This window comes from Arachis ipaensis, chromosome B03, assembly GCF_000816755.2.
Source record: "Arachis ipaensis cultivar K30076 chromosome B03, Araip1.1, whole genome shotgun sequence".
Classification (NCBI taxonomy): Eukaryota; Viridiplantae; Streptophyta; class Magnoliopsida; order Fabales; family Fabaceae; genus Arachis; species Arachis ipaensis.
Genome location: NC_029787.2, coordinates 26,056,078 through 26,077,252, shown reverse-complemented (window position 1 = coordinate 26,077,252; position 21,175 = coordinate 26,056,078). Strand labels below are relative to the sequence as shown.

General features: G+C 38.8%; 1 protein-coding gene and 1 long non-coding RNA gene across 3 annotated transcripts in view; both read right to left on the bottom strand.

Moving 5' to 3' along the window:
- The window catches only part of LOC110270054, a 26,273-nt gene extending 19,522 nt beyond the window's left edge, over positions 1–6,751 (bottom strand). Inside the window, exon 1 of the long non-coding RNA XR_002359054.1 lies at positions 6,218–6,751. This is a non-coding gene — a long non-coding RNA (uncharacterized LOC110270054). The remainder of the gene's footprint in view (positions 1–6,217) is intronic.
- On the bottom strand, positions 6,855–7,704 carry LOC110269610. 2 transcript variants are annotated; one of them, XR_002358382.1, is made up of 3 exons: positions 7,479–7,704; positions 7,118–7,385; positions 6,855–7,016 (listed from the first exon to the last, which is right to left on the bottom strand). XR_002358382.1 is itself a non-coding variant. In XM_021117548.1 (3 exons), the coding sequence occupies exons 1-3, from the start codon at positions 7,480–7,482 to the stop codon at positions 6,883–6,885; spliced, it is 414 nt and encodes a 137-aa protein (XP_020973207.1). In that variant the 5' UTR covers positions 7,483–7,704; the 3' UTR covers positions 6,855–6,882. The 2 variants fall into 2 exon arrangements, 1 of the variants encoding a protein (XP_020973207.1); XM_021117548.1 differs by having other exon boundaries at positions 7,471–7,704.

The following is a 21,175-nucleotide window of genomic DNA, read 5'->3' as shown; positions in this document are numbered from 1 at the left end:
GCAGTGATGATCCATTGCATCATGATGGGAAAGGAAGTGGAAGTTCATCAGCTAATCTCAGCTGAACTCTACAAAATTGCTAACAAAAATTCTAAAGAGGCCAGGTTGGCTTATCCAAGCGTGATTTCTCTGCTCTGCAAGGACGCCAGAGTAAGGATGGGAATAACTGAGTATATCTCAGTTAAGAAACCAATCACCAAAGCATGAATGGAAAAACAACAAGCACAGGATGATCCCACCAAGAAGAAAATACAGGAATTTCTCCCAGAAATCCCTCAATCTGAATACTGGGAGTACCTTGAGACGTCTGTTACCAAGATACGGGAAGCTATGGAACAAATAATAAAAGAACAGAAGGAACACAGTCAAATTCTTACCTATATGTTTAAAGAACAAGAGGAGCAAGGGCGTGACTTAAGGGAATTGAAGCGCCAGAAGTTATCTCTTGAAGGACCAAGCACCCCACAGATCAGAGGAACATCCACTTCCCAGAATAAAGGTTGTTAAATTCCAATTTCTACTTTAACTCTGTGATAGTGTCATTATAGAAGTTCACCTTAGGGGTCATATAGTAGTAATTACTATCTATTTTGATTTTATCTCCAATTAAGCATAGTTTATTTTTCTCATCATCAGCAAACATGAATAAAATAGTAGATCTTTTGAATAAGAGGCAATAAAATTTCGAGTTTTAATAAGAGGAATTCTAATTAGTTACATGTGGTGGCAATACTTTCTGTCTTCTGAATGAATGCTTGAACAGTGCATGTGTCTTTTGAATTTGTTGTTTAAGACTGTTAAATATGTTGGCTCTTGAAAGAATGATGAACATGAGACATGTTATTGATAATCTGAAAAATCATAAAAATGATTCTTGAAGCAAGAAAAAGCAGCAAAAAAAAAAAAAAGCCAATAGCCCTTAAAACCAAAAGGCAAGGGTAATAAAAAGGATCCCAAGGCTTTGAGCATCAGTGGATAGGAGGGCCTAAGGGAATAAAATCTTGGCCTAAGCGGCTAAACTGAGCTGTCCCTAACCATGTGCTTATGGCGTGAAGGTGTCAAGTGAAAACTTGAGACTGAGCGGTTAAAGTCAAGGTCCAAAGCAGAAAGAAGAGTGTGCTTAAGAACTCTGGACACCTCTAATTGGGGACTTTAGCAAAGCTGAGTCACAATCTAAAAGGTTCACCCAATTATGTGTCTGTGGCATTTATGTATCCGGTGGTAATACTGGAAAACAAAGTGCTTAGGGCCACGGCCAATACTCATGAAATAGCTGTGTTCAAAAATCATCATACTGAAATAGGAGAATCAATAACACTATCTGATTCTAAGTTCCTATAGATACCAATCACTCTGAGCTTCAATGGATAAAGTGAGATGCCAAAACTGTTCGGAAGCAAAAAGCTACTAGTCCCGCTCATCTAATTAGAATCTGAGCTTCTCTGGCGTCCAGCGCCAGAAACACGTTGCAAGTTGGAGTTCAACGCCAGAAAAGGATCCAAAGCTGGCGTTGAATGCCCAAAACAGCCCCAGGTACGTGACAGCTTTAGTCTCAGTCCCAGCACATACCAAGTGGGCCCCAGAAGTGGATTTCTGCACTATCTGTTATAGTTTACTTATTTTCTGTAAACCTAGGTTACTAGTTTAGTATTTAAACAACTTTTAGAGACTTATTTTGTATCTCATGACATTTTAGATCTGAACTTTGTATTCTTTGATGGCATGAGTCTCTAAAATCCATTGTTGGGGGTGAGGAGCTCTGCTGTGTCTCGATGAATTAATGCAAGTGTTTCTGTTTTCCATTCAAACATGCGTGTTCCTACCTAAGATATCCATTCACGCCTAACTATGGAGAAGGTGATGATCAGTGACACTCATCACCTTCCTCAATCCATGAACGTGTGTCTGACAATCACTTCCGTTCTACATCATATTGAATGAATATCTCTTAGATTCCTTAATCAGAATCTCCGTGGTATAAGCTAGATTGATGGCGGCATTCATGAGAATCCGAAAAGTCTAAACCTTGTCTGTGGTATTCCGAGTAGGATTCTGGGATTGGATGACTATGACGAACTTCAAACTCGCGAGTGCTAGGCATAGTGACAGACACAAAAGGATAGTAAATCCTATTCCGGTACGACTGAGGACCTGCAGATGATTAGCCGTGCGGTGACAGCGCACCTAGACCCTTTTCACTGGAAGGATGGATGGTAGCCATTGACAACGGTGATCCACCTACACACAGCTTGCCATAGGAGGACGTGCGTGCGTGAATCAGAAGACAGAGGAAAGCAGAGATTCAGACGATAAAGCATCTCCAAAACTCCAACATATTCTCCATTACTGCAAAACAAGTAACCTTTAATCCATGCTCTCTTATTTATTCGAAATTCAACTGATAAGTATAATTGACTTCCTGACTAAGAATTGCAAGATAACCATAGATTGCTTCAAACCAAGAATCCCTGTGGGATTCGACCCTTACTCACGTAAGGTATTACTTGGACGACCCAGTGCACTTGCTGGTTAGTGGTACGAGTTGTGAAAAGTGTGATTCACAATTCGTGCACCAACCGTGTACATGGTTTATGTATCAGTATTATAATAGATGCTATTGATAATTAATTTTCAACTTTCAATTACTGGAAGAGTGCTACAAAAAATGAAAGAATTATATTTACAAAGATGAACTATACTAATATTAAAAAGATTAAGCCAATTCCATCAAAAAATAAAAGCAGCCTAGTCATTTCAATTTTGGGAGAGTTCTGTGCAAGTTTTCCCCCTTTATCCTTCAGCTTGTGTAGTGTGTGTTTTTGATTTCTCAATGATCATTCTCAAATACATTAGAACAGAATGTAGAAGGTTTTTTCCAAGGAATTATTGGGTCACAGAACCAAACTTAAGCAATCCCTCCTGCATAGAGAAAGCAAGCAACTTAATAAACAGATGAACATATGCAATGCAGAAATATTACATGCAACTGCAGGGCTCATGATGGAAATAATACAAATGAGGAATCAACTCGTTTAACCATCCAAATCTAATAAAGTATTTGAATGCTCTAAACACATAACAATGGAAGCAAGGGACCAATGAACAATGCTCACCAAAGACAAGTGATTGTTTTTCTTGTGCCCATAATATTGACTTTTCTACTAGAGGAACATTTTTAGCTTGTCATTTAAGCCTTTCTTTCAATTGCATGATGATCTGCACATGATGCATAGGCTTGTTGCTGATTTCTTCCAATTTTAAAACTATTGATGTGATCGCATAGATGAGCTCCATAATTTGTCCATTGAATCTGGTAACACAATTTCTACTCTTTTGATCACATATATTTTATTTAGTATTTATTAATATTAAAGAAACCAAAAAAAATCAAAATTTATAATCGAAAAAAAAATTATATGCCAAGTAAAAACACATGACAACAACTCATTTTACCCTAACTACCCTTTAGTCTTTCTTTAATTTTTACACCATACATTTTTTCCACATTTGAAAGACAGAATAGTTAGGGGATAAGCACACACAAATTCTATTACTTTCATCTAGAAAGTTATCCCTATTTCACATTTTTCACTCATTTTGGTCACAAATTGGAAATATAATTAATGAATAAAAACCTGCTTATTCTTCAAGCCACCAAAGTTGGACTTCAAAATAAATAAAAAAACCCTCTCATGTAAATTAAATTAATTATTTGACCCTGGAGAACCCTCTGGACACACTCCAAGGAAATTAAAGCCATGTCATCAATTCAATTCACTTATAAGTTATAACCACCTTATCCCTCTCCAGAGAACTCTCCATAGCATCCTTATTTTTTTCCTCCTAAGACTTGCTTCTTTTCTCTCTCAAACATAAACACAAACACATAGAAGACACAAAAAACTAACATAGGAACTTTGGTGGGACATGTAGCACCAGGTTTTGGGTCAAATCATATCCACTAATTATACCATAATTTTTTGTAAGAAAGAAAAGTTAAAGAGAAACAATGAAGCAGAGAGATGCATTAATGCCTCTTCCTGTGAAATTTTGCGTCTTTTAGCATATTACTATTTTTTTCTAGATTTAATTCCAGGCATTAGCTTTTAATGGCCAAAGATTTCAATAGTGTAAAGCTGCAACTCAAAGGAAAAGGGAGTTATAAATTTATGATACTCCTGTGCATTTTCTATTAACATATAGTACTCTCTCATCTTATTGTAGCCTATTCATAGGAGACTAGGAGCTTCTATCTCAAATCTTGTCTGCAAATAAAAAAAATGCAAATCGAAATGTGTAGCAGTGATCACTAATCAGAATTAAAGAAAATTAGAAGAAAATTATTTTATTGGTTATTATTGAACCCCCAAAATAATGCAATCCCATTATTTACAAAACAGACACATGTTACTTTCTTCTACATCAATTGCAACAGTCCCACCCTTATGTTTCTAGCAAGCTGCTTCACACTAAAGCAGAACTTGTCATCCATCTGATGCGATGCAATAACCATAATAAATTATTCAATAATGTAAACGTGATGAGTTTAGTTTAGTTAATGTACCTTGACAGTGATGGTTATGTCGACAATGGAGGTTCCAAAAGGCAAGGAAGTGGTGTTAACAGAGAGATGGAGTTTGTCAATGAGCTTGAGAATGTGCATCAACACTCTTGCCTCCACTTCAGACAGCACAACCTACTCCGTGCTTTTGAGACTCCGTACGGGTTTCCATCCCTTGAATTTGACTAAGTTTCTGACACATCTTCCTCTTCGCACACCTCAGATTTCTCAACATACACAACAGACTCCGCGCTTTTCCTTTTGCTTTCAGTTTCTAGAACCTTCACTTGCTCTTGTAGCTGCTTCACATCCTTGATATTATAAACAAACTATGCAAAATTATTTTTTAATGAAGAAAATTACTATCATCATAATCCATAAGCATCTAGCATACATACAAACAAAATTAGAAGAAAATTTAGTGAATGCCTGACCTCCAATTTCTTCTGACAGTGAAGAAAATTGAAAACTTAGAATTAAAGAAAAAGACGTAGTCATCGTTAGCATAGACCATGGCATATTTATAAATCATGAGTAAACAGAAGAAGATAACGCAAATTTGAATACCAACCTAGATGCTCAACGAAGCTCGATGGAGATAGAGAAGTCGCAGAACACAACTCGATGCCGCAGGAAACACTTGCGCAACAGATCTCATCAATGGAAGAGAAGCGTTGATGGAGGAGATCACCGCCGGAGGAGATCGCCGCTAGAGAAGATCGTTGGAGAAAATACTTGCACAACAGATCTCATAGTTTTATGAAGTTTCTGCAACTTGATTTTTCATTTCAAACTTTTAGGTATTTTCGACAACGGTAGAAAATTGAGAGAGAGAAAGAATATTAACCTTGCTCTCACACGGAGATTGTAGCAGGAGGAGAACGCGCCACCGGAGGAGAACCTGCCAGAGGAGATCATCGCTGGAGAGAGAACACAATCTCGTTGGAGGGTAACGCCGCTGAGAAGATCATCACCGGAGCAGTCGCTGGAGCAGATCGTCGCCGGAGCAGTCCATGGAGCAAAGCACAGATCTTCGTTTCGAGTTTGGTGGCAGGGCGCGTTAATTTCAACAGTAATGGGTTCTGGGTTAGGGTTTTTCTTTGTTGGGGAAGGGTTTTATTTGGGCCTTCTTTTTTAAATGATGGGTTTTGAATATTGGCGGTTTTAAACCGCCAGAATCACCAAAAAATCATTTTATGCACATTAATTATGGCAGCATCATAAAATGCCATATTATCTGAATATTATGGCAGTTTTTTAAAACCGCCATAATATAAATGCCATTTTAAACCCTTTTTTGTAGTGACCCCTTTTAGCATCTTAAATGCATTTGTCTACATAACAAAGACAATCCAAATTAAGAATCAAAACTGACCATTGCAAACAACTCTCCCAATTTTCATTGCCAAACATCATTTATCAAAATCGAACATTCGATTCCATAGTAAAGTTACCTTCTAATTATACAAACTGAAGATCTATGAATAAAAACAACCATCCAATCATATACTCGAGTAACGATCCAACAGGAAAAACTCTCTATCTATCATAAAAAACAACCATTCAAAACCCTACTAAAGTGAACAACCAAAATCCAACTAAAGTGAACATCCAATTCAAATTAGCGCATGAGCTATCATGAAGAAAACAGATCACCTTATCCGCTTCCTTATAGCTATGCTGAGATGTAGTCTTGGCTTGGGTAGACGGAGATTTGTCAGTTTCCTTGCGGGGCCTTTTACACCCTCCTTTCTTGTTAACTTCTTTACTCGAAGACTGTTCCTTCTGTTTTTTCTCTTTCATTGCATTGTTGACTAGGCAACCCTGTGTGTTCAACATGGGACAACAAATAGATGGAAAAAACTAATGTGAACCTTATGGCGCAAGGCAAATAGAACAAAGCCACAATCTAACATCAAAACCAACCATCTAAATTCCTATTATAGTGAACACCCAAAACCCTACTACATGCGAATATACTCAATTACAACCATACCAATCATCAATGAAATCTATTTTCATAGAATCAATCAACTTGGCAGCCCCATAAAGCAATTCTTTCATACATAAAAAGCCATCCAAATAAAGATATCATACGTTATCTATCCAGTTCAGATCAGAACCTAATTAGAGCATCTTAAATCCATCTGTTTACTTAACAAACTTGACTCAAATAAAACCTTAATAAAAATACGGCCAATGAAATCTTCTTGGGTTCGAGACATCCAATATCGGAGGGAGGTACCATGGAGAAATATTCTGCTGCCTTGTGGAGTTAACAAATATCTTCAACACAACCATGATAAAGTACCTTCTAAAGGTCATCCTCTGTTGCTCGGTCTCCATCGGACAATCAAAGACAAAGTCCCGCAGTTGGGTTGTAGTTTTCTTCTGAAATTCTCTCTTAATTGCCAAATGCGATTCATTTTTTTCTGCAGTTTAGGGATTGGGTCCCCTGCGCGAAATGAAACAGTTTACCACAATCAGTACGTGTCAACATCGGAAAAAGTATTACCACACAGCAAAAGCTTTACATCTTACATAATTTACACTAACCTCGAGAAGGTATGCCGAATACATTGCCGATAAGTTCTGCAGTAATGCGAATGTCCTCGGCGTCGACCCTGAGAGTGTTTGTCTCCACGTCATAGGCCCTAGCTAGTTGGAGCACGATGCTCTGCTTCACATGCCATTGTGGTACCCGGCGCAGGAAATCAAATCCAATGGCCTCAATCTCGGCCAACTTAGCTTGCTCATTATGTCGTTCCAAGTGGGTAAATAAGTTGTTAATGTAGCAAGGTGAACAACGCGTCTCGACTAGTTTCTGTTGAGCAAAACAAATATGGATCAGCAGAACGTCATAAAAAATACCCAGATATGTTCATTTATTCATGTAATCAATGGGATACCTTTTTACCCATCTGAGTTTGTCTTGGGCCGGTTTAGAGATTGGTTTGTTCGAGCACCGTGATAATTTACTCACGCAATAGCCCCCCTGCAATTTAAGTCGTTAACTCTTGCAAAGGAGGCAAGTAACCTACAGCCAAATAATGTAAATTATAGCATGTTATTACATTCCAATTGATGTCACCTTAATTATTGGAGCTATATGGCACGACAATATCATATTGATGTATCGAGGCAGATAATAAAATATTGACCTCGAAGATTATAGCCTTTTTCTTATATCTGCTATGTTATTGGAGTGATATAAAGTTCAAACCTCAAAATATCCCTTTTGTAACCATATATAATTAACATAAAAAAAAAACCAATTCATGAAGACATAGCAGCAAATACAAAATCCAACTGTCCAACCAAAAATTTAAGTTATGATCCATTTAAATATGGCCAATGTCTATCAAGTACACCAACCATCCAATACCCTACTAAAGCGACCATCCAAAAGAATTAAAAACTACAAGCACATCACATCATGTTTCACAAATATAAAGAAGGATGCATGAAAATACTAACAAAATTGAACCAAAAACTATCATTCCAATTCAGTTCATAACCCCTTTGAACACCTTAAATGCATCTGTTTACATAACAAACACAATCCAAATAAAAAATCAAAACCGATCATTCCTCACAACTCTCCCAAATTTCCTGTTTAACCAACATCTATCAAAACCGACCCTTCAATTACATAGTAAAGTTACCTTCCAAATATACAAACCCAAGAGGTATGATAAATAACAACCATCAAATCAAATACTCAAGTAACAATCCAACAGATAAAACTCAAAATCTATCATAAAAACCAACCATCAAAAGCCCTAATAAAGTGAACATCAAAAGCACTACTACAGTGAACATCAAATTGTACAAGGAAAATTACTAACAAACCAAGAGGAGGAGCACAGCGTTCAAATATAAACACACCAATAACATCCACATATCATGCACGGTGATTCAAATCAAATTATCCCAAATTTCCTGTGTTAACAACATCTATCAACACCATTGGCCATATTAGAAACTAATGTACTCATCCAACTAAATATCTCCAGCAACTATGATAGGGACAACAATTCAATGACATAATAAAGAATAGTATTTACAAAGTATAAAATGCATAGAAGACACATTAAAAGTTTCATTAGATTCAATGACGGCCCTAAACAGCTTAGCGATAGGTTGGAACAAATATGAAAGATACATGAATCAAACTGACTCTAAAAAAGGATCCAAACAACTTACAAAATACAGAAAAAATAGAAAGTTTAAATTGTGATGTAAAGTCGTATAAAGCAATATAAATGTCGTGAAAATTAATATCTAAGGAACATTAAACCAAGGGGTTTCACCACCTAGCAATTAAGGACGCCTGTCTTGTAGAAACCTTGAACCTGGGATAGTGAGATTGCTTTAATGCTTCCTGTGGCACACACCAAAAAAAAAAATAATAAGCTTATATTGTGTAGTTATCCTGCTCATGTAGCAGGAAGCATGACTTAAGCACAATAAATAAAAACATAGCCAAATTTAGTTTGCACAAAACAACATGACACAAGGATGCACCTCAAGTCCATCAACCCTTTCCTTATATCTATACAGCAGATATTACCTTATTAAAGCCTCCTAAATGCAATTTTGCCGTCTGGGTTTAAAAATCCTAACGGTCCAGGCCTGAGATGAAAATTATTTTAAATTTATTACAAACCAATAACAACAAGTTCAGGTAATTCTTTGGCTGCAGTGACAAGAGCAACATAGCAGGAATTAGAAATTGTTCAGACTTGAGAAAATTTGCAAAACTAATCATCCAATATACTACTAAAGTAACCATCCAACAAATATCAACCAATTTTCAACGATGGTCAGCCAGTATACGTCACGTTCCATGCACATGGTCCCCACGAGAACAGACAAAGATTTTTTAATTTTAACTCATATATAAACACGATCTCAAACTTTTTCGACCTTTCCTGCGCTAAAATAAAATCATCATGAACTGCAACAACCTAAACTAACTACAAAAACGGCTCCTACTGCTATTTCACCATGGTTAATCACACATTTCATCAACAAAATTTATCTACAATCAAACATGCAACCGCAATTACTAATAGAAAAATGAACAACTTCATCCACTTACCTTGGATGGTTAGGATTCTTTCGATCATGAAGTTCGTTGTGTTTCCGGTGAACCATTGACTAGCAGGCGGCTATTTCTTCAAGGTCGGCTGCTCCGCTGCTCGGAGACAACGGGACCCGCGCGGAGTACTCTGCAGATGCTCGGTTCGGCGATGAGATCTCCTTGGCAGGCAGTTCTGGTCGGCGGCGTCTCGCCCAGAGGCTCGGTTGCAGCGACGGCCGAATGTTCCGTGACAGCGCCGTACTTGAGGGCAACGAATAGGTCGCTTGCGTTCACTTGTGACCTTCCTCGGTTGCAGGTTGCGGGACTCAGGGTTCTAGCACCGTCACGGGTCTCTACAGCAAATTAGGAGGGTTTTGGTGGGGGGAGGAAAAACGGCGAACAAAAGGGATTGGGAATTTGGGAAAAAAGTGGAAATAGCAGAAATTTGGTGGTGTATTAAAATAAACAGCCATAATAAGATTAGGGTTAATTTTCTCTTTTAATTTCAATTGGGCCTAATAAAGAGCCCATTGTAGATATTGTATACATATTTCATTGAGTACAATCAAGTGTTGATTGTTGAATATGAGTTCTTTAGTATTGTGTGGGTGAGTGATTATATGTACTATGTAGTATGAATGTGTTGTGGTACCTAAAATTGAGAAGGCTGCCTAGACACAGGTGTTGCCAAGGGAGCAATCCGCGTCATCATCATCAAGTGAGCACACTAATGCTGTCCTCACCATAACAGCTCCCAAAAAATAATCATGTATTGCATGCATTACCAATGATCGTAGATTCCAATTTGAATTATTCTTGCATAAAAAAACGAAACAATCCTACATGAATATTTATAAATCAATGTTAAAATCCATATAACAGTGTTAAAAATACACAAATTAAACATAATTAAATAGATCACTATATCAATACCAAAAAAAATACATAAAACAATGTTAAAAAAATATATATAAATCAACAATAGATAAATAAAGTATCAAATTTTTTTCTTCAATTATATANNGGCGTTACAAGTTATAGTAGTGCCTCAAAATCTTTTTTTTTTAACTAAATCTTAAATATTTTCATAGGTTTAATTGGAGTATACTTTTTCGTTTACTAAATCATAGGATTCCATAGATTTTATGAGCTTTTCAAACATTGAACGGAATTAGTTGGTATAACTGGGTTAATAAAAAATCAGTATTTAAATTGGTTCGATTTATTTAAAAAATTAATAAAAACTACAATAAACTGATTAAATTGATATAGTTTTTTGGTCTGAATCTAAAAAAAAAATTAAGTTTTAAATTTTTAAATTTTGATATTTTTTTAATGAATTTGAGTAATGACTTCTTCTTTTCTAATCTTCTCATAACAGATAATTTGTCACTTGTTTCGTCATATTTTTCTGTTTTTCAGTTTAAAACTCGTATCTTGGTAATTTAATGTATCTCATCTTTGTTTGTTTTGTTGTAGAAGCAAGTGTTGAAAAACACAAAGAGACGATTGAGAATGATGAGCGAGAGAATGAAAAGAGAGTAATGAGGGAGAAAAGGAGATGAGAGATTTAATTAGAAAGAGGGAAGGAGAAGAGAGTGATAAAAGGGAGAAAAGGAGATGAAAGAGAAGATAAATCATAGAGAAAGAGTCGAAACGGATGAAAGATTAAAAGAGAGAAAGAGATGAATGGTGAGAAAGAAAAGATACAGAAGCGAGAGAAAGAAAAACATCTTTAGAAGAGTGTAAAAAACTAAAAGATATAAAACAAAAAGTCAAAAAAGATATTAGATATTTAAAAAAGATTTTACATTGAAGTATAATTTAGAATTAGGACAAACTACCACCTCCTTTTTTATTCTCGTCATTATTATAACTTCTATCTTGGATAAATGACATTCATAAACCAATTACAGTCCAATTTTACATGAATCTTCCATGAAAAATATTACATGGATGTCTTCATGCATATTCCTATGTAAATCGAATCAATGTGATTCGAATTAGTTGGTGCACCGTAGTTAGACATAAATCGAATTTAATACCTTCAAATTAGCCTAAGTTGAAGTAAATCGAATCAATATGATTCGAATTACATTGTGAAGGAGGGTTTGGTTGGCTAAGTAGAAGGCCGTGGAACAAATTTACGGAGATTGGGAAGTGTCATATAATAATTTACCGCAATGGATACTAGGTATGCAGATCACGATGTCAGGCAGTGTCGTAGTGTTGAGGACGAATCCTATGCGAGTTGGTAGGCAAGTGAATGAGTCATGAGCTTACTTCCATCGGTTTTTTTGGACATTTTCACAGTGTATCGAGACCTTTTGTCATTGCAAACCATTGGTTAGTGTTGACGGGACCCACTTGTACGGTAAGTATGCAGGTACACTACTCATTGTGATTGTTTAATACGGCAACTCCAATATCATTCCTATTGCATTTGCACTTGTAGAGGGTGAGAATGCAGAGTCGTGGTCATTCTTTCTATCTCACATTCGGTAGCACGTAATGTCTCAACCGGGTATTCAAATCATATCGAATAGGCACGATGGGATAAAGGCTGTATTGGAGGCTCTTGATGGTGGTTGGCTTCCACCTAATGCATACCGGGCATTTTGTATCTATCACATGGCAGCGAATTTTGTCCTGAGTTTTAAGGACAAGGATGCACGGAAGTTTCTAGTGAATGTTGCTTATGCCAAGACGGAGGTCGAGTTTCACTACTAGTTTGACATCCTCTGATTCGAAGACCCTACAATGTGTGACTGGGCTAATTGTATTCACTATGCACAGTGGACTCAGTATCGGGACGAAGGTTGGAGATTCGAACTATGACTACGAATATCTCCGAGTGTGTAAACTCGATACTAAAGGGTGTAAGGAACCTTCTATTATGTTCGTTGGTGAAGTCCACTTATGGAGATTGGTCGAGCTACTTGTTCGCAAATGAAGAGAGGCAGAGGCATAGTTAAAATCCAGGCAGCAGTTTAGTCAACATTTGATGAATGCAATAGAGGCTAATTGGAAGGCCTCAAGGTGTTTCATGGCAACTTTGTACAACAGGGATAATTCTGAGTTCACTGTAGCTAAGACCACTCTGACCAACAACTTCTCACTTGGCTCTTATGGAGTCTCCTTCACGACCCAGACTTGTGATTGCGGCTATTTCTAGGCACTTTATTATCCATGTCACCATGCCTTAGCATGTTGTGCATACACACATCTGAATCGGGCCACATATGTCCATGAGGTGTATCGCCTTAGCTCGGTGTTTGATGTCTATCGGATGGAATTCAAACCTCCAATTCCTGAGGGTTTTGGCCACCATATGATGGTCTGACAGTCATACCTTATTCCACCAAGAGACGTGAGTCTGAGGGGCGTCCAGGACTACTGGGATCCAAACTACCATAGACGAGGCTAACCCAAACAGGCCCAAGAGATGTGGACGTTGCAGACAGCTTGGCCACACACGTAGGAGGTGTTCATAGGGAGGAGTCAACATCGGTTCTGCATCCGTCAGTAATGTGTAGGGTTGTGCTTAATTATTGTAATATTTCGTCTTCAATGTCATCGTCGGTTTATTTTAATGTTGGTGTCCGTTGTAAGGGTTATTATTGTTTCCATTCTCGCTTGAGAGATTATTGAACTTCATCATATGATTGTTTTCGGGTATATTACGTATTATTGTCTCATGTTAAGAGACAATTTTATTATACATTATGAAATAGTCATATAACATAAACGGGCTTCCAGATAATATGACGTACATGTCCTTCTAAATGTAATAAAATACATAATGCATATGCTAACTTAAGTTGTTTCTCAGTAAGGTATAACTACCACAGAGTCGATACTAAGTAACATTTAATAACATGTAACAACATGGAATACATAACATGAACTGAATAATGCAATAATCACCTGTCAGAAGAGATGTGATCCTGTGAAGCGGCAGCGGGGGCGCCTAATTCGTCGTGCTCTCTGGCCCAAGGGGACCTTGTTCTCATCTCCGTCCCCGTCCTGCTGCATCTTGTTCAACATGCGCTCCTGTGACGTGGATGGACTGGGATGTGCCGGAGTATGTGTAGCGAATGCTGAGGGGAGGATTTTCCACCCAACACAAATGTGTCATTCACAGGTCTAATAGGAGACTCATTCAGATCCACATCAAAGTGTGCTTGGGATCCACCTACTTGAGATTTGCGTTTAGCCAAGTCATCCTCCTGCATGATCATGTTGATCTCATCAAGGAAGCATGATCCACCGAACTCCGCATCAAGGCCCTCAATTCCAAGCAAGTCCGATAGCATTTCACCTGGGCTAATGCACGTTTGACTCTCGTGCATCACCACATCACTGCTAGGAACCCCAACAAAATAATCACCAAACCTTCGTTCGACTACATCGCCACTTGCCTCACCTCCACCACCCTGTTCATCATCTCCTCTACCATGACACAACCCTCACCACCTCCATTACTCCTATCCTGACCACCATAACCTCCACTACCATGGGTCTCGTAACCACTTCCACCACCACCTCCGTCACCTCCGTCAGATCTATCATATCCACCACCATCGTATCCTCAACCACCACCTTCGTCCCCACTGTCATCACCTTGATCATCTCCACTATCACCACCCTCGTCTTCACCGCTATCTTCATCCTCTCTGCCTCTCCCTCCACGCCAGGCTCTACCTCGACCACCACCCCTGGTTCCTCTATGGTCGCGACCCCTCCCCCCTCTACAACCACGATCCCTCCCCTCCAATGCATCAATTGTATTGTCGAGCCACCTCCACTCACGCTTACTCGAACGTGTCCCAACCAAGGTTGCGAGAACCGGACCGGTCATCGAACCGGTCAAGTGACTGGTTCAATAGTTTAATGGTTCAACCGTGGTTGAACCGGTTTAATTAAATATAGAGCGAAATTATAAAAAATTGAATACATAGTTCATAGTTCATAGTTCATAGTTCATAGTTCATAATGCCAGCAATCCAGAATTCAGACCAATATATCAATTCATAGTTCATAGTTCATACAATTTATAATTTTATATGCATTCAATAGAGCAGAATCGACAAAATAAAAAAACTAAACAGAGCAGACTTGAAAAGATTCAAAAAATAAAATAAAAATTGAAGAACACAGCAGAACATAATTTTCAATTTCAACATGCATCAATTTTATTCTCAAATCCAACATACAAGTATACAACAAATTTAATCCACATTTGATTAATCATATAAAAAAATAGAAGAACAGAAGCCAAAAAAAAAAATTGAAACAGTATACACTGAAAAAATGCTAGAAACCCAGATCTTACCTCAAGAGAAGAACGAAGAAAAGCCAGAAAACAACACAGCACGAACAGAAGCCACAAACCCAGAAACCCAGAAACCAAGAAGCCAGAAACGGAGAAACCCAGAAACCCAGAAGCCAGAAATGGAGAAACCCAGAAGCCAGAAATGGAGAAACCCAGAAACCCAGGTGCGCGACGGTGCGCGAGCGTTGGCGACGGTGCGCGAACGTCGGCGACGGTGCGCGAACGTGGCCGAACGTCGGGTGTTCTTCACGGCGTCCTAAGATCCGTTGTATGCAGAAGCTACTTCAATTTTGGAGAGTGGAGAATGGATTGGGAGTGGAGCTGATGGTTGGGAGTGGCAGTGGAGGTTTCTTCACTCTTCAGTCTTCAGTCTTCACTTCTTCGAATATTTTGGAGAATAGAGATTAGGGATTTTGGATTTTCAATTTTGGGGGAGTGGCAGCCTGCAAGTCACGCGTTCTTCATCTTTTTTCTTTTTTTTTTTAACAAACGACGTCGTTTTACTAGCAGCGGGAAAAACCGGCACCTATAAAAATCGGGTCGGTTTGCCCGGTTTACCGGTTAACCACCGGTTCGACCGGTTTTTTCACTAGTTTTTTGCAGGACGGTTTTAGAGGTGGACCGGACCAGTTAGGCGACCGGTTTCCGGTTAACCGGGTTGAACTGGCCGGTCCGGTCCGGTTTTCAGAACATTGGTCCCAACACAACGTCTCTGCTCAACACGACGTCTATCTGGGACATCAAGCACCTAGTCCATATCAGGAACATGTCCTAGACCTTACTGCATCGCCTTGGCTGGTATCGCAATTGCCTGGGGTCACCAAGGAGGAGCTCAGGAGACAAGAAAATCCTATCGTGTTCATGCCACCACTCCAAGTATGCATGTGAAAGTCCTGGGTTTGGAACAACATCAAACCGTAATACATGTTGCGCCCTATTGGCCCAATGAATGTGCTAACTCTGTAACGTATCAAAAAACCACTGATCTCCACCTTTGCTATCCTTTGACATCAAGAAATCGATATTGAATGCGGCGAGATCTATGCTGTACTCCACCAAGTTGCAATAGCACCCGATCCACCTGATGCCACTCTATGATAGCAAAATAAATCAATATTGTCACATCCCTCCACAACACCATATGTCGTGGACCCAATATCTCGGTGGTGCACCACTTGAACGACATCAGGCAAGCTATATGGCATTCATACGAATTGTGAACAGAAGTAGTTATCGTTAGTCATCATAAATAGTAAATAGTGCCAACATAACATTAGCGATGAACATATTGAAACTCTAAATACTCACATCCCCGAACTGAAGTAAATCTATCCTAAACCTCCAATGTGCGACTAGAGGCCCTTTGTCGCTCAACGTTGGCTGATAACCTGACCATTTGAAACCCAAAACATTTTATCAACAATAGAAATAAACTGATAACATATTAAAAATCACAGCATAACCCAAAAGTAAGTACTTCGACGCCAACTAGGGAACTACTAGAAGATCCATAACTGCAGGAACTGCAATGGACCGGCTAACTTGATGACGTTCCTGTTGGCCACACGATACATACACCGGTATAACCATGACAGAGCAGCAAACCCTCAGCTATATCGACCCATGTCCTTCATCTTGGCTACATAGGGTAGCCAACGAATATGAAGACGTGTACCAGACTTATCGCCGAATAGATGAGTCGATAAGAGCATCATGATATACGCAGGGGCATACCTCCTAACCGTAGCATCGTTTGCAGCCTGCGGAAGCTCACTAAATGTCTCCTACATCCAAGTGCACTTCGCCGTGAACTTGTCGATACAGTTCACAGGAGGTAAAACACCTAATAGCTCCTCGAACCATGCCCATGCTAGGCGGCCATCGTCGATGTGTCGCTCAAAGTTTGTCAAGAATTTGCTGACGTATTGGTCGTCGATTAAAAGTCCTAATTGGTATGCTACATCATGTAGCCTAATCGTGCACTCTCCGAATGGCATATGAAAAGTATGCATATCCGGACGCCATCTCTCTATGAATGCAGTCACTAATGGCTCATCCAATCTAGACCAAGTCTTGTTCAGCCTTGCAAGGTGGTATAAACCGGTCATCTGCAAGTACGATATGATCCTATCATCCAGGGACATACCGTGTTACCTTCTCATGCTGGTGATACATCGCTGGAGCTGCACAACGATACAAGATTGTTTATAACAACCATAACCAAACAGTGTTCGATTAAAAAAATTCTAAATACGTTAAATATTGCATGCCCTAATTTATAAAAAATCGTTTATAAGAACCATGAAAAAATTGTTCATAGAAACCACAACAAAACGCTAAATAATGCATGACCTAATTCAAAAAAAAAAACATAACCCAAATATACAATCTTACTCGTTCAAACAAAAGAAAAAAATGATAAAATTAAATGGGCCTAACACATGACTACTTTGAAAAAAAATATCTTTAACATATAAAACATATCGCAATCCTCAATCACCATCATGACTGCCAAAGTTGACTTAAAGTGAATTCTAACCCTTAACTACTTCTCACTGAATATAACTAATAATTTAAAAAATCTAACAGAGCCTACAATCAATACTCTAACTAACATTTTAGGTACCATTTCAAGTTTTCAAAATCTAACTAACTAATAACTTACTACTTCTAACCACCGTTTATATTAAAAAAATTAATTTTCTAATTTTTAACTAAGGACTATAAACAACTACTAGAGGAAGCATGTTAACATTACTAGCATGACTAAATTATGTTGAAAACAAAAATTTTCATTCACTAACCTCTTCATAGACGGCACCAGCAATAGGCGCAACTCCATCCAACTGATAGATACAGTTTGGATCGTCCTCCATGTGTTCAGATTTGAAATTTGTGGAGTTTATTTCCAAAATTTTTGTCCAAGTTCGTTTGTGGTGGGGTTGGGTGAGAGTAATTTGTAATTCGAACCAGGTGAATTCGAATTCTACATATAGGCCTTATGCAAGTAAATTGACTCCATTGATATCGATTTACTAATAATCTTCAATGGCTGTAAATTGAAGTCATTGCATTCGATTTAGTAAGGATGGTAAATCTAAACCACTTGTTTCGATTTACTATGTACACAATGCAAAGCCCATTGATTCGATTTACCATGAGCTTCTCAACTCAACGTTTAAACCCTAGTAAATCGAAGCTATCTAACTTGATTTTTTCCTTAACCTACTAAATCGAATACTATAAATTCGATTTACATATAAATAAGCAAAACGACTTGCACGTAACCTTTTTTGCTTTGGGACTTTCACGTAATATTGCAATGAGTTTGGTTTATGAACATGTTTTATCCTTCTATCTTTATTATTTTTAATTTGCAACTATATTTTATTATCATTGTTATTTTCTCTACCATCGTTAACATCAACACCAATGGCATCAACATCAACATCACTTGTCTCTTCTCTCATTTCTTGTTTGATATTTTTTTTATTTTTAAAAGGTTTTCGTACTACAATTATTTTTTCTTCATGCACATTACTTCTAACAATAGTCTTTCTCCACTTTACCATCACCAATAAAAAAAAGTTTTAAAAAATAAAATCCTACCTATTACAAATAAAATCCTACTCAATCAATTTTCTTTACTTTTGACATTTTTTTACAAAAAATCGTATTATTCTAAAATAATAAAGTTGAAAATCAAAGTATTTTTTTAACCAAAATCGTCTTGTTCTTCGGAAAAATAAATAGGAATAGATTAAGTATTTACTCTTTCACATTTGCGTTCTCCAGTCATATCTCGTTTACAGTGTAAACGAGATAAGGCTGAGGGTTGCCTATAAGTATAAGTCGTTTACACACATTTGTTGGACCCCACTTTGACCTAGTCAAACTCTTTCTCCCATCTTTTGACCTTTTCCTTCCATATCTGAGTCCGAGACGGTGATGGCACGCCAGGCGGGCAACGACGGTGATATCAACAGACTAAACGAGACTTCACATTACGCTGGGGCGGCCGACTTTGAGGTTAGTTGTGTTATGTTCAGTTAATCTAAGTATGTGGACATTGTTAGGGTAGTCTCGTAGTGACAAACACTGAGTAAGATGCTTTAGGGTTAGGACTGTATGATGAATTTAGAACAATATTTGCTTGTCTAAGATTGGTATTACTTAATTAGGGTTTGCTTACCGACATAAGTAAGTTAGAGACAGATGTAGAGTAGACACATGGTAGTATATTACTAAGTACGAGTAGTACTTTGTTCCTTAGTAGAGTAGAAAAATGTATTATTATGTATGTATAGATTAAAAATTTATTTTTCATTCCGCAGAGGCCTCGCCTTCTATTGCCCTGGCGAGTCAGCCATACTCTTCCTCCACCCGATGCCATCGTCCCGTATCTGGTTGAGGCCGGATTCGGTGACACGGTACCGCTCAGGGACTTCACATTTGACAATTCTCTAATTTCGGCACTCGTGGAGCGATGGCATCCGGAGACGCACACGTTTTATCTTCCGTGGGGGTGAGGTCACTATCACCCTACAGGACGTGGCGTACCACCTTGGCTTGCGTGCACACGGGAACCCCGTTGGGGGGTGCCTTCGTGACTTCGGTCGGTGGTACGGCATTGAGACGTGGGCAATGGTGGAGCAGCTGCTTGGTGCCAGGCCACCGGTAGCGGCACAGCAGACAGAGCAGAGGAAGGAGTCGTTCACGCTGAAGCTGGTTTGGTTGCGTGATCGTGTACGACAGATGCCCCCCACCGACGATCCTGAGACCCTCCGACAGTATGCGCGATGCTACATTATGTTACTGATCGGAAGGTATCTGCTGACAGACAAGTCCAATAACCTGGTGTACGTACGGTGGTTACCGCTTCTCCGGGACTTCGAGGAGTGCAGGGCGCTATCATGGGGCTCTGCTGTGCTGGCTTGGACTTACCAGTCACTCTGTTTAGCGGTACAACGGGGAGTCACGGATATCGCCGGTCAAGAAACGGAGTCCTCTCGTGCATGGCATCCAAATTCAGACTGTGATAGTGAGACGGAACTGCCGAAAGCGCCGGTATCGGAAAAGGGGGAGGCAGGACATGGCGGGGGACAGTCGGAACGGGTGTCTCCGAAACACATTCATTCTCATCCTCACCATCGGACGATTCGCTATCACCACTGTCCGCCACTTAATCCTTATCCGACTCCTCCTCACCCTCCTCCGCCTCATCCACTGGAACGGCGACATGAATGGTGCGGTGGTGCGAGAGGTCGGTCGTCCTGCACATAGGTCGAGTGTACAGAAGGACCACCGCCATTGTGCCCCACCTCTGCAGACAGCTCCATTACTTGCCCCACCATGATCCTCCCATGTATATTGAACATGACTCGCACATGCTCTTCCCCTTAAGTCGGAATAGTCAAAATCGAAAGACTCCATTACCCATAGGGGCCAGTAACCTATACGCCACCCTTCCGATTTCTCTCGCCACTGTACCTCCGAGCTTGCTCAGTATCAAACTCTTCAAATCCGACAACGTATTCACACGTTGAGTGCGAAATAATATTGGATCCTCGCACTCAAATGTGACCCCGTTGTCGCCGTTAAACATGCGGCAATTGGAATACACAAGCACAACTATATAAGGATTATTACTGACCATGCCTTGTATTTGTGAGAAATATGATATGAAAAGTTTGTGAAGAATACCAAAGGTTACACATTCTTTTATAGCTGGTGGGACACAACTCATTGTATCTCGTTTACAGTATAAACGAGATGAGTATTCCATGTATCTCATTTACACTATAAACGAGATATGATTGGAAAACACAAAACGATAAATATTTTTTAAATTATTTATTTCGGTAATTATTACAATTTTTTATTTATTTAAATAAAAAATCCTCAAGTTTTCATAGGATTACATTTTTTTCCTAAACCTTGGGAGATGTATGAATTTTATACTAAAATATCAAACATAATACTTATATATTCTCACGATTTTACCTATAAAAATAGCAAATATATAAAAAAACGATAAATCAGTAATATTGAATTCAATTTATGAGGAGTGCTAGGGAGCCACCAACTTTTGTGATTTGTAGCCATCAAATAGCCATCAATGATGATTTTAATGGTGTGAGATTGGTATGAGATTTCATCCAATGGCTCACTTTTCTTTGCTGGTTACATGCTG

What these genes read in the sequence shown, in the direction of transcription:
- LOC110269610 (XM_021117548.1), bottom strand. An exon ending in ATTCGGCATACCTTCTCGAG is followed by an intron (nt 7,017 to 7,117) that starts GTTAGTGTAAAT and finishes CATTTCGCGCAG; the next exon opens with GGGACCCAATCCCTAAACTG.